The sequence below is a fragment of the Choloepus didactylus genome, chromosome 5 (genome assembly GCF_015220235.1).
Source record: "Choloepus didactylus isolate mChoDid1 chromosome 5, mChoDid1.pri, whole genome shotgun sequence".
Taxonomy (NCBI): Eukaryota; Metazoa; Chordata; class Mammalia; order Pilosa; family Megalonychidae; genus Choloepus; species Choloepus didactylus.
In genome coordinates this window covers 25,137,025-25,151,150 of record NC_051311.1, presented here as the reverse complement: position 1 = coordinate 25,151,150, position 14,126 = coordinate 25,137,025, and the positions used below count along the sequence as shown (strand labels likewise).

Genomic DNA, 14,126 nt, shown 5'->3' with positions numbered 1-14,126 from the left:
TTTTTTTTTTTTAACTTTCCCTTCTTTTTTCAAATCAACTGTATGAAAAAAAAAGTTAAAAAGAAAACAAACATACAATAAAAGAACATTTCAAAGAGACCATAGCAAGGGAGTAAGAAAAAGACAACTAACCTAAGATAACTGCTTAACTTCCAACATGTTCCTACTTTACCCCAAGAAAGTTACATACTATAGCAACATTTCAGTGAACTTGTTCCTACTACATCCATCAGAAATTAACAGACCATAGTCATTTCTGGGCATCCCCAGAACGTTAAATAGCTTATCTGTTCTTCTTGGATTATTGTTCCCCCTTCCTTAATTGCTCTCTACTGCTAGTTCCCCTACATTCTACATTATAAACCATTTGTTTTACATTTTTCAAAGTTCACATTAGTGGTAGCATATAATATTTCTCTTTTTGTGCCTGGCTTATTTCGCTCAGCATTATGTCTTCAAGGTTCATCCATGTTGACATATGTTTCACCAGATCGTTCCTTCTTACTGCCGCGTAGTATTCCATCGTGTGTATATACCACATTTTATTTGTCCACTCATCTGTTGATGGACATTTGGGTTGTTTCCATCTCTTGGCAATTGTGAATAATGCTGCTATGAACATTGGCGTGCAGATATCTGTTCGTGTCACTGCTTTCCGATCTTCCGGGTATATCCCGAGAAGTGCAATCGCTGGATCGAATGGTAGCTCTATCTCTAGTTTTCTAAGGAACTGCCAGACTGACTTCCAGAGTGGCTGAACCATTATACAGTCCCACCAACAATGAATAAGAGTTCCAATTTCTCCACATCCCCTCCAGCATTTGTAGTTTCCTGTTTGTTTAATGGCAGCCATTCTAACCGGTGTTAGATGGTATCTCATTGTGGTCTTAATTTGCATCTCTCTAATAGCTAGTGAAGCTGAACATTTTTTCATGTGTTTCTTGGCCATTTGTATTTCCTCTTCAGAGAACTGTCTTTTCATATCTTTTGCCCATTTTATAATTGGGCTGTCTGTACTATTGTCATTGAGTTGTAGGATTTCTTTGTATATGCAAGATATCAGTCTTTTGTCAGATACATGGTTTCCAAAAATTTTTTCCCATTGAGTTGGCTGCCTCTTTACCTTTTTGAGAAATTCCTTTGAGGTGCAGAAACTTCTAAGCTTGAGGAGTTCCCATTTATCTATTTTCTCTTTTGTTGCTTGTGCTTTGGGTGTAAAGTCTAGGAAGTGGCCTCCTAATACAAGGTCTTGAAGATGTTTTCCTACATTATCTTCTAGGAGTTTAATGGTACTTTCTTTTATATTGAGATCTTTGGTCCATTTTGAGTTAATTTTTGTGTAGGGGGTGAGGTAGGGGTCCTCTTTCATTCTTTTGGATATGGATATCCAACTCTCCCAGCCCCATTTGTTGAAAAGACCATTATGGCTCAGTTCGGTGACTTTGGGGGCCTTATCAAAGATCAGTCGGCCATAGATCTGAGGGTCTATCTCTGAATTCTCAATTCGATTCCATTGATCTATATGTCTATCTTTGTGCCAGTACCATGCTGTTTTGGCAACTGTGGCTTTATAATAAGCTTCAAAGTCAGGGAGTGTAAGTCCTCCCACTTCGTTTTTCTTTTTTAAAGTGTCTTTAGCAATTCGAGGCATCTTCCCTTTCCAAATAAATTTGATAACTAGCTTTTCCAAGTCTGCAAAGTAGGTTGTTGGAATTTTGATTGGGATTGCATTGAATCTGTAGATGAGTTTGGGTAGAATTGACATCTTAATGACATTTAGCCTTCCTATCCATGAACATGGAATATTTTTCCATCTTTTAAGGTCCCCTTCTATTTCTTTTAGTAGAGTTATGTAGTTTTCTTTGTATAGGTCTTTTACATCTTTGGTTAAGTTTATTCCTAGGTACTTGATTTTTTTTAGTTGCTATTGAAAATGGTATCTTTTTCTTGAGTGTCTCTTCAGTTTGTTCATTTCTAGCATATAGAAACATTACTGACTTATGTGCATTAATCTTGTATCCCGCTACTTTGCTAAATTTGTTTATTAGCTCTAGTAGGTGTATCGTTGATTTCTCAGGGTTTTCTAGATATAAGATCATATCATCTGCAAACAATGACAGTTTTACTTCTTCTTTTCCAATTTGGATGCCTTTTATTTCTTTGTCTTGCCGGATTGCCCTGGCTAGCACTTCCAGCACAATGTTGAATAACAGTGGTGACAGCGGGCATCCTTGTCTTGTTCCTGATCTTAGAGGGAAGGCTTTCAGTCTCTCACCATTGAGTACTATGCTGGCTGTGGGTTTTTCATATATGCTCTTTATCATGTTGAGGAAGTTTCCTTCAATTCCTACCTTTTGAAGTGTTTTTATCAAAAAGGGATGTTGGATTTTGTCAAATGCTTTTTCAGCATCTATTGAGATGATCAATTGATTTTTCCCTTTCGAGTTTTTAATGTGTTGTAATACATTGATTGTTTTTCTTATGTTGAACCATCCTTGCATGCCTGGAATGAACCCCACTTGGTCATGGTGTATGATTTTTTTAATGTGTCTTTGGATTCGATTTGCAAGTATTTTGTTGAGGATTTTTGCATCTATATTCATTAGGGAGATTGGCCGGTAGTTTTCCTTTTTTGTAGCATCTTTGCCTGGTTTTGGTATTAGATTGATGTTAGCTTCATAAAATGAATTAGGTAGTGTTCCATTTTTTTCAATGTTTTGAAAGAGTTTGAGTAAGATTGGTGTCAGTTCTTTCTGGAAAGTTTGGTAGAATTCCCCTGTGAAGCCATCTGGCCCTGGGCATTTATTTGTGGGAAGATTTTTGATGACTGATTGGATCTCTTTGCTTGTGATGGGTTGGTTGAGGTCTTCTATTTCTTCTCTGGTCAGTCTAGGTTGTTCATATGTTTCCAGGAAATTGTCCATTTCTTCTACATTATCCAGTTTGTTGCCATACAGTTGTTCATAATATCCTCTTATAATTTTTTTAATTTCTTCAGGATCTGCAGTTATGTCACCTTTTTCATTCATTATTTTGTTTATATGGGTCTTCTCTCTTTTTGATTTTGTCAGTCTAGCTAGGGGCTTGTCAATCTTGTTGATCTTCTCAAAGAACCAACTTTTGGTGATATTTATCCTTTCTATTGTTTTTTTGTTCTCTATGTCATTTATTTCTGCTTTAATCCTTGTTATTTCTTTTCTTGTACTTGGTTTAGGATTGGTTTGCTGTTCATTTTCTAGCTTCTTCAGTTGATCCATTAGTTCTTTGATTTTGGCTCTTTCTTCCTTTTTAATATATGCGTTTAGTGCTATAAATTTCCCCCTTAGCACTGCTTTTGCTGCATCCCATAGGTTTTGGTATGTTGTGTTCTCATTTTCATTTGTCTCTATATATTTAGCAATTTCTCTTGCTATTTCTTCTTTAACCCTCTGATTGTTTAGGAGTGTGTTGTTTAACCTCCAGGTATTTGTGAATTTTCTAAGTCTCTGATGGTTATTGACTTCTAATTGTATTCCATTGTGGTCAGAGAATGTGCTTTGAATAATTTCAATCTTTTTAAATTTATTGAGGCTTGTTTTATGTCCCAGCATATGATCTATTCTGGAGAAAGTTCCGTGAGCACTAGAAAAGTATGTGTATCCTGGTGATTTGGGATGTAATGTCCTGTAGATGTCTGTTAAATCTAATTCATTTATCAGATTGTTTAGGTTTTCAATTTCCTTATTGGTCTTCTGTCTGGTTGATCTATCTATAGGAGAGAGTGATGTGTTGAAGTCTCCCACAATTATTGTGGAAACATCAATTGCTTCCTTTAGTTTTGCCAATGTTTCTCTCATGTATTTTGTGGCACCTTGATTGGGTGCATAGACATTTACGATTGTTATTTCTTCTTGCTGAATTGCCCCTTTTATTAGTATGTAGTGGCCTTCTTTGTCTCTCAAAACATCCCTGCATTTGAAGTCTATTTTATCTGAGATTAATATTGCTACACCTGCTTTCTTTTGGCTGTAGCTTGCATGAAATATTTTTTTCCATCCTTTCACTTTCAGTTTCTTTGTGTCCCTGTGTCTAAGATGAGTCTCTTGTATGCAACATATTGATGGTTCATTTTTTTTGATCCATTCTGCGAATCTATATCTTTTAATTGGGGAGTTTAATCCATTTACATTCAACGTTAAAACCGTGAAGGCATTTCTTGAATCGGCCATCTTATCCTTTGGATTATGTTTGCCATATTTTTCCCTCTCTCTATTAATATCCTTTATTGTACCCATACCGAATCTCTTTAGTACTGAACCTTTCTCCAAGTCTCTCTGTCCTGTCTTTGTTTCTCTGTCTGTAGGGCTCCCTTTAGTATCTCCAGTAGGGCAGGTCTCTTGTTAGCAAATTCTCTCAGCATTTGTTTGTCTGTGAAAAATTTAAGCTCTCCCTCAAATTTGAAGGAGAGCTTTGCTGGATAAAGTATTCTTGGCTGGAAATTCCTCTCACTCAGAATTTTAAATATATCGTGCCACTGCCTTCTCGCCTCCATGGTGGCTGCTGAGTAGTCACTACTTAGTCTTATGCTGTTTCCTTTGTATGTGGTGAATTGCTTTTCTCTTGCTGCTTTCAGAACTTGCTCCTTCTCTTCTATGTTTGACAGTGTGATCAGTATATGTCTCGGAGTGGGTTTTTTTGGATTTATTCTATTTGGAGTTCGCTGAGCATTTATGATTTGTGTATTTATGTTGTTTAGAAGATTTGGGAAGTTTTCCCCAACAATTTCTTTGAATACTCTTCCTAGACCTTTACCCTTTTCTTCCCCTTCTGGGACACCAATGAGTCTTATATTTGGACGTTTCATATTATCTATCATATCCCTGAGGTCCATTTCGAGTTTTTTCAATTTTTTTTCCCCATTCTTTCTTTTATGTTTTCATTTTCCATTCTGTCATCTTCCAGGTCACTGATTCGTTGTTCAACTTCCTCTAGTCTTGTACTATGAGTGTCCAGAATCTTTTTAATTTGGTCAACAGTTTCTTTAATTTCCATAAGATCATCCATTTTTTTATTTAGTCTTGCAATGTCTTCTTTATGCTCTTCTAGGGTCTTCTTGATTTCCTTCATATCCCGTACTAGGGTCTCATTGTTCATCTTTAGTTCTTTGAGTAGCTGCTCTAGGTGTGTCTCTTCTGGTCTTTTGATTTGGGTGCTTGGGCTTGGGTTATCCATATCGTCTGGTTTTTTCATATGCTTTATAATTTTCTGTTGTTTTTGGCCTCGTGGCATTTGCTGACCTTGATAGGGTTCTTTTAGGGTTTGTAGACCAGTTGAAGTTCTTATCTCTAATTTATCAGATCTACAGCTTCGTGGAGTACACTTTCTCTAACTAACCAGCAGGTGGCGTCCACGAGACACCTGTTCTCCACAAGCCAGATCTCCCCTGCTTAGCCTTTTTGGTGAGTGGGGGAGTGAGTCTTGTGGGGCCCAATTGGTGTCCCAAGCTTGCGTGTGTAGTTGGTGTTGCCTGCCCTGTATGTGGGGCGTGTTTCTGGGCAGTTGGGGAGGGGGGGTGGCCCTAACAATCAAATCTCCCTGATGATCCTAGAGTTTTAAAGCTACTGCAATAGTCTAATCCTTCAGTTCAGTCCTGCCACAGTTTGTCTCTGCCACTGACCCACAAGTCTTTGGTATTGGCGTATGGCTCCTGAGACTTGCAAGTGGGCCCCTCTTCCAGGCTGTGCACCCCGGGTCCTCTGTTGAGGGATGACTGTGCTATGTCGCAGGTGAGTGCCGTCCCCCCAGGGCAGTTCTGGGCTGCTGGGCTGTGTTGGGAGGCTCCCAGTCTGCTCAAATGATGGCTGAATGGGGCTCTGTTAATTCACACTGCTCCCCCTTCCCAGCTCTGGGACATTCAGCTGAGGTTGCAGGGAAGGCTAATGTCCACGCCCAGTTTTGTGGTGTGTGCCTGTTATTTGAAGCACTTCCGTCACACTGGGTTGTCTGGGGCAGCTCTGGGCTATGGGGCTGGCGATGGGCAGGAGTGTTTCCTGTCCACCAGGATGGTGGCTGTGAGCGGACACCCCCCTTTTCTTGGGAAGTTGTGTTGTTTAGTGAATTTTCTCAGCCACTGGATTATTGCCTTTTGTCTCAGAGCTCTCTTAGTTCTGCTCTTGACTTGACTTGCCCAAATTTCAATTCTTTGAAGCTTTCTGTATTGAGCTTCTTAGAGTAATTGTTTTAGAAAAAGCAAAAAGGATTTAAAAAAAAAAAAAAACAAAAAAAAAAAAAAAAAAAAAAAAAAAACGGCCCTCCTCAGAGATCTAATGGGTTATTGAAATGCTAATAGACAAAGCAACCAGGGCCATTAAGGAAAAGTGCCCAGGGCAGAGAGATCAGCCCTGCTTCGGGATTTGCATATGCGCCTCAAGGCCTGATCTCCACCCTTCCCCCTTCTGCGTTCACCAGAACTCCAAAAATCCTCTGCCTCTATTTTGGAGCTTTTCGTGTTGTTTTTTTTCCACGCCTGTCTCCTCTGCTGGGCTGGCTGCTCTCAGAGTCTCTGGTGTCTGGCCTCAGTCTATCTATGGTTGGAGTTTGAATCAGTAGAATGAGTTTCCGGTAAGAGCAGCCACTGCAATTCTCCCTTCTCCTTCCTGGAGCTGACAGCCCCTCCTCCCCCGGGACTGAGCCTGGCAGGGAGGGGCGCGGGTCCCCTGGCCGCAAAAACTTACAGATTTCGCTGATCTCAGCAGTTCCACGTTTTCATGAGTGTTGTATGAAGTATGCCCAAAGACAGACTGCTCTGTGGTGTCCAGTCCACGCAGTTCCTGGCTTTCTACCCACTTTCCTGGAGGAGTAACTAAAACATACAGCTCACCAGTCTGCCATCTTGCCCCGCCTCTCGACCATTCGCTTTTAATCCTTGTGTTTCCATTCCTTTCTTAGCACACTTGATGGACTATGTGGTAGTTTTAAGCCTTTATGTACCCCAGAAAAGGCCACATTCTTTTAATCCATTCCTGCGGGTGCAGATCTGTTGCTGTGGGAACTTTTGATTATGTTATTTCAGCTGAGGCCTGCTCCAACATGGGTCTTAAACCTCTTATCCTTATCCTTTATAAAAGGATAAATAACATACAGAAGCTGAGAGATGAAATGAAGAGAAGCTCACAGAAAAAGCCCCAGAGAAGCTGAGGGGAAGCCACTGAAGACAGAAGCTGGACACAATGACACTCAGGAGAGGACAGGCAGATGTCACCATGATCCTTGCTAACTGACAGAGGAGCCCAAGCTCGCTGGTAGCCTGTCTTCAGAGAGGTACCATCCCATTGCTGCCTTAATTGGGACATTTTCATGACCTTAAAACTGTAACTTGTAAGTTAATAAATCCCCATTGTAAAAGCCAACCCATTTTCTGGTATATTGCATTCTGGCAGCTTTAGTAAACCAAAATGGACTACGTAACCAGTGTCAAATATTTTATTTCTAGACTATGTGTACACTTGTTGAAGGTCTCTCACGATTCTACCTTCAGTGGTGTATTGGTAACAAATGGCTTTCAAAAAAAAAGTGTTAATTTGTAGCTGTTGCTAATTTCTGTGGTATAAATATCATGACTGGCCAATTTCAAGCCACCAACGTGAGGTCACTGAATACTGAGTTAGTAAGAGACGTACAGCAGCACTCCATTTTATAGTATTTTTACCATACAGATACAATAGATGTAAATAACTTTAAGTGTATAAGTAATAGTAAAATGTAGTAAAATAATTAGGAAGCGGTGAGTTTTGAGTACTGAATAACTTTGTTTTTAATATAACTTATTTAAATGTAAGTTTACATCATTTAATTTTTGATAAGGAGTGTGTTCAACAATTGGCTGGCAAAATTCCCTGAAAATTTAGTAATCAGCTCTTGTGGGACAAGTTGACTCTAGCACATCACTGTCCTTAGTACATTGTATCATGCATTATAGCTTTCTATAGTCAAGTCTGTCCACTGTTTTATAATCTCCTTGATGGGAGGGACTATGACTTCTACTTCTTTGTATCCTCACACCCCCACACTCCACACAGAACCTTGAATGTCATGCTATTTAATTCATTGAGTTAAAATGTTCCATGTGTATTTGTGTACAAAGGGCCCTTTATTATGAACTTTATTTAAGCCCTAGGTTTAAGTTTTGTTTTTGTAAAGGATAGAAAACAGATGAACACGTACATCATCAGATGGTCTCCTCATGAAACCTCTGTACAAATAATGCATGCTACAGAGGCTTATGGTACTGAATCATTAGCAGTAACATATGCTCCAGCTCAAAACTGGCAAATGGGGCTCTATTCTAAAGTAGGTCATGCCTTAACTTTAACATCCTTATCTTATGTTCAGGGTTCTGATTGCTGGTAGATGCACAAATACTTCCATGCCAAAGAATGTGCTTTGATGCCAGTTGCTTTTGCCTGACCCAGGCAGGGCTGCTTCAGAGCTAGTGGCATTATTTCTGTCATCATCATCCTCGTCATTGCCCCTCTCCTCATTATCATTATCGAGAGGTATTATTTATCAGGGGCTGTCATGTGCATCTCACTGTGACAGACATCATGCAAATCAAGTGACACAGATAACCCACTGAAGGTCAGGTCTCAGAAGCAGAAGCAGCAGTATCAGGGCAAAGTGAAATAGAGAAATTTCAGTGCAGGGAATGAAGTGGAGGTGGAAGAGGTGGAACCTGAAGAGGACGATGCTTACAGACAGGGAGGGAAGGGGTGGTTTGGAGCAAAAGACGGCAAACGATGAGCGAATCAGTTCAGGATGTGTGGATGGAGTCAGAGATGTGGGGAAGTGACCAGAGAGGGAGATGATTCTTAGAGAGAGAGAGAGGATTTTTCAAGTCTCCATCATGAAAGGGGACACAGAATAATTTACAATATGTTTAGGGAGTAAACATTACTAATGCAACAAAGAAGTTATAGTGCTGTGGGAGGAGAAAGAGAGAGAAAGAGAGAGAGAGAAACTGGAGTGAGGGACAAGACAAAGCAAATGAAAGAATAAGAAGGTAGAGGGAAGTTGACAAAGGAGTCAATAGGAAGAAAGGGGGCAAATTCCATGCCAGGGCCCAGGGGCCAACTCTTCCCCAGCACCCCCCCTTCACCTCCCAAATGTGCTCCTTCCCTCTGGTTGTCACTCGTGGGGTCCATCAGATTTGATGACTGAGAACTAACTAAATGGAAAAAGACCAATTATTGAATTCTAAATGATCAGAACTCTTGGAAGATTAATTCCTGGATAAATTCAGGCAGAGACAGTTGTCACTTCAACCCATCCAGAGCCACAGACATTAAAATTTTCCCAAACTTCTACTCTCTTTTTGAAAAGAATATTTTTTCTCATTCCAGGAAACTCTTTGAAAACCCCGGAGAAGACAGGCAGTGTGGACTTTTATTTTTCAAGTAGATTTTATTAAAAAGAGAAAAACCTGACTTTTGGACTGTTAACACTGGCATTGACAGATCTGTCGACAACAAATATAATGCAGGTTTTGTCGCCCATGCTTAACTCACTGTCTACTGATATTTAAGATCCCAGAGACAACAGAATTTCAATGCTACTGAATTCATTTACTTCATTTTTCTAGGGAATCAGAGAGTTAATTTAGAAATCCCATGTTATCTTAGAGCACCAAGAGAATTTCAGTTAAAAGTGAAAATTGTTGCTTTTTTTTTTCACTTCATGAGTAGATGAAAATATTACAAAACAGAAATACATTTTCTTCTGTAAAGATGAGATATTTGATGATGATGGCTTGTTCCCCTTTGATACAGAAGCCAGTGCTTTGATTTATTGTCATTAGGCTGAGCTGGGATCAATCAAATGCAGGGAAGTAAACGGCACCATTTTTCCGGTAGCCTTTTGTACTTTCCCATGAGAATTTAAAATCACTGCTCTCAGGGGCTGTTGTTTTATCTGCCTTGTAGCTCAAGAAATCTCACAGAGGCAACAAAGACATTTTGCAGCTGAGCTCTGGGAGCAGAAGTAGAAGGCAAAAATAGTGATGCTCCACAGTCTGCACACCATCTGGAGCAAGCTAAGGGTCTCTATTGCCCTCTGTCCCACAGGAGGGTATGATGTCAAGGCACCTTGGCTACTAAGGGCTTATCTTGCTTGGTCTGAGGCCTGCCTTTCCTTTGCTCTGTATGTTTCTGACTTTTCTTTTCTTTTCTTTTTTTTTTTTTACCACCTTAGTACTTGAAGCAGAACTCACTTCTCCCCTCATTCCTCTCTGCTTTCCAATATGAAAGACAAACAACTGATGGATAATTTGAGTTATAATAGGTAAATAAGGGAACCATGCAGTCCATCAACAAATATTTCTTGAGCATCTATTATGTGCCAGGGTTTAGGCCCTTGGGTACAGCAACAAACAAGGCAATCAGTCTCCATCTCATGGAATTACCATTTATCAGGGGAAACCACACCAGAGACATTTGTATTTTAACTGGGCATTGTGGGAGCACTTGACCCACTCTCCCCAGCCACTCACCAGATCATTCTGTGATAGTGGGAATTTCAGGCACTTTGTAGGTACAAGATGCTTACTGCCTTAGTGTGCACTTCTTAATTCCCGTAAATGACCAACTCTGTTTTTCCTTATATCCTTCATATTCATTTTCCCTCTCATTTCTTAACCTCCCTATTCCTTCATGTTCTTGTGAGACCAATCTTCCCATCTCCTGACTGGTTTCAGCTCCCCACATCTCCATATAGATCATATGGATCATAGGGACAGTAATGTGGTTGGAAGTTGGGGACATGAGGGACTTGTCTTGAAACTACATTTGTATAGCAATGTGCTATTTTTACTTAGTTTATGTATTACAGATGAATATATTTATCAAAGATACTAAAAGATGTTGCTATTCATTCTAAACACAGGTTTTCTTTGACCACTTTTATCATTATTATCATGTGTGGCTTTGGGTGGGGGTTGGGGTTTATGGCCCTTTCAGGAAGTGCCTGTGGCTCCCCAAGCCAACTCATGCTGCTGTTGATATCCCCACCCCCCACCAAAGTGTGCCTTTTGAATATTTTCCAAACCAAAGTTACAGAAATGTTCCCTCAGTGGAGATTTTGGAGGTCTTCTTGGAGCATCAAAACTGAGGTCTAAGAGAGTAGTAGGTTAGCTATCATGCTTTCCGATGATCTTATTCTTTGGAGATGTATTTTTCCTTGAAACAGTCAATCAGATTTTTAGCAAAGAATAAGGGGCCTGAGACAGAGACACAAATCCCCCACGTTTTGATGGTGAGGAGGACCAAGAAGGAGGTGAGGGTGGAGTTGTCCTTAGGGCTTGGAAATCAGGAGGCCAAGGGACATGTTGGGCAGTGGCATCAAGTGGAAGAAACTTGTTTTGGGGAGCAGGGTGACTTCAGGGATGGTGCTGAAGAAAGATGAGCAGAGTATGTGAAGCACTCTTGACGTCTTAAACAATTTTGTGGTGGCCAGACCTGATGGCAATCAGATTATTTAGGGGATGGTAGACCCAAACCAGCTGGGGTGTTATTTATTTGCTTGTTTGGAATTGTTAGGCAATTGGCTTTTAAAGGCATTTTTTGCCACCCATATATGGGGTTAAAAGTGTGAAAACTACTATTCAAGAGAGGATCTGTGAGTTTAGCAAAGGAGGTGTCCATCTACCAATCGCTTGACAATATATACCATATTTATTTTATCTTAAACAGGATTGAGACACACAGAGATTAGGAGCCCGTGGTTTTGCCTGTTGACATTTCTGTCCCAGGAGCACAGCCCACCCATATTACAGCCCAAAGCTGACTTTTGTAAGAGGAAAACAAATTGGGCTATTACCTGGCAATCTTGTCCGTGCAAGACATCGTGGCAAGCTGCTCCCCCAGCAAGATGCCGTCCCACGTTTGAACCGCGCTGTGGCACCGGACAGGGATGGTCCCTTCCCCAGACTCGATCTTTGTGCGCAGGTGTCCTCGGAACTTCCTGACTATATGTTTGCTGCTGTTTACTAGGAAATAAAAGGAAGCAGGTAAAAGACGGCAGGGAGGTGTGTTTGTCCAAAGAGACATTCTGGATTCTGCAACTTTACATGGTGGGGAAAGTGTAGCCAGAAAACACCCCAAGGATGTTGGTGCCATGGCGATTAGGCTTAATCATGAGAAAACAGGTTTCAGAAATAATGTCAGGGCAGGGGAGGAATGTCTGCATTTTTTCAATAAGGTACACTGTTAAAAGCCCAGGCTGCAGAGCAAAACTCTCTAGATTGGGGGTCAGCAAATGTTCTGTCAAAAGCCAGAGAGTAAGTAGTTTAGGTTTGGGGCCATGTGTTCTGGTCTCTTCCACCATTGTGGTGCCAAAGCTTCTGCAGACAATCTGACAGATGGGCATGGCTGGGTTCCAATTAAACTTCATTTTTATGGGCACGGACATCTGAATTTCCTATACGTTTTCTGTGTCATGAAATATTATTTTCCTTTTATCAGCACTAAAAATGTAAAAAGCACTCCTAGCTTGTGGGCCATACAAAAATAGGTGGTGGGCCAGATTTGGCCAATAAGCTGCTGTTTACCCACCCCTGGTCTAGACTTGAATCCTGGCTACACCATTTACTAGCCATGTCACCTGGGAAAAGTTTCTTAAAATCTCTGTGACACGGTTTCCTCCTCTTAAACTGGGGATGCTAATAGCACCTGCCTTTCAGTTTGTTTGGATTAAATAAGATAGTACATGTAAAAGTGCTAGCACAATGCCTGCAGCACGGCAAGCACTCATTACATTCCTGTTATTATCAAGGTACCAGGTGAGCCAGGCCCTCTGCTAGGCCCAGAAAGGATGTAGCTATGACTAGGTCTCTGTAGATTCCTAATTCTTTCTGCAGTCTCTCTCCTTTCCTTTCTGGAGCTCTCTTAGTTCTTTGGGGGAACTAGCATGAATAGGAGGAAGCTTAAATTTATTTCTTCTTTCTTTTTATCAGGTCTGGATTATATTGTAGCATAGAAATGGTTAACTGCTTTGCATATAAACTATATGTAAAATAACATATTGATTCTGACATTTATTTACATATGATAATATAAATGAATACTAAAGGCTTCCTTTATTAAGTTTCTATTTAAGTTTTAGAATGTGTACAAATGGAATTTCCTCCCTTTGATTACCCTCAGTGAAGGCACTAAATTATAAATAACAGTTGGGTATATTTAAGAGCATTCTCCTCTGAAACATCAGCAATTTCCAGTTGATTTTCTCATTGTTTTTAAGAACTGAAATTCTGATAATACACATTCATATACCCTAAATGCTGTCTTTTTGGGAAGAAAGACAGCTAAACTCATTGCAGAAAGTAAATTCTTGAGAAGTATTGCTTTTTGACCCTGCTACCAGTCAGATTTTGGAGAGACTCAAGTCTGGACTTGCGAGTCATCTGTGGAAAGAAGCAGCAAGATGAGGCTGACCCTCACTGATCACAGCAAATAAATGCCAAATTCTCCACCTGTTAGAGAGGGAATTTCTTGTTTGCTATTTAAATGGTACTAGGAATTGGATGATGAGGATGAGGATGATGATGATGATGCTGGTGATGATGATGCTGATGAATATAAATTAAACATAAAATAATTCATATGACACACAAAAAACTTGCACAAGCATTTATTTTAACCTGACTTTTTACTTTATTCATATGTAGTCTTGACTAGCAACAATTTTCTTTGGCCAGGCAGAATATGGAGACCGGAAGTAGTGTAACCTAACAGGAACAAATTACCACAATGTTAGATTCTTCAATCTTCTATTTGGGGATATTTGCTCAATGAATATGATACTTTCTGTCCCTCTCTTTATGGTAATTACAGTATCCTTACCATTCTCCCAGCACTTCAATTATTGTACCATTTTTTTCCCCAGACCTCAAAAATTGCCTCTTATATTGAAAGCTTTTCTAAATTCTAAATTGCTCCTGTATAAATAATTCTCCATAAAGTAAATTTTATAGTTTGTTAATGGCATGAAGACATGGAGACCTGGTTTGAATTAACAACTGGTTTCTAGGAATTAACCCAAAGTTTTCGAGCTAGCATAAGTTTTCCTGAAGAGCCAGGTGCATGAGATCTTTCCAA

The 14,126-nt window shown here is 40.0% G+C and overlaps 1 protein-coding gene across 5 annotated transcripts in view; it reads right to left on the bottom strand.

Moving 5' to 3' along the window:
• The window catches only part of ADARB2 (adenosine deaminase RNA specific B2 (inactive)), a 604,351-nt gene that overhangs the window by 41,076 nt on the left and 549,149 nt on the right, over positions 1 to 14,126 (bottom strand). For all 5 annotated transcript variants that reach the window (XM_037835667.1, XM_037835670.1, XM_037835668.1 and 2 more), the window contains one exon: positions 11,848 to 12,016. In XM_037835667.1, coding sequence (XP_037691595.1) covers positions 11,848 to 12,016 — 169 coding nt within the window. The remainder of the gene's footprint in view (positions 1 to 11,847; positions 12,017 to 14,126) is intronic.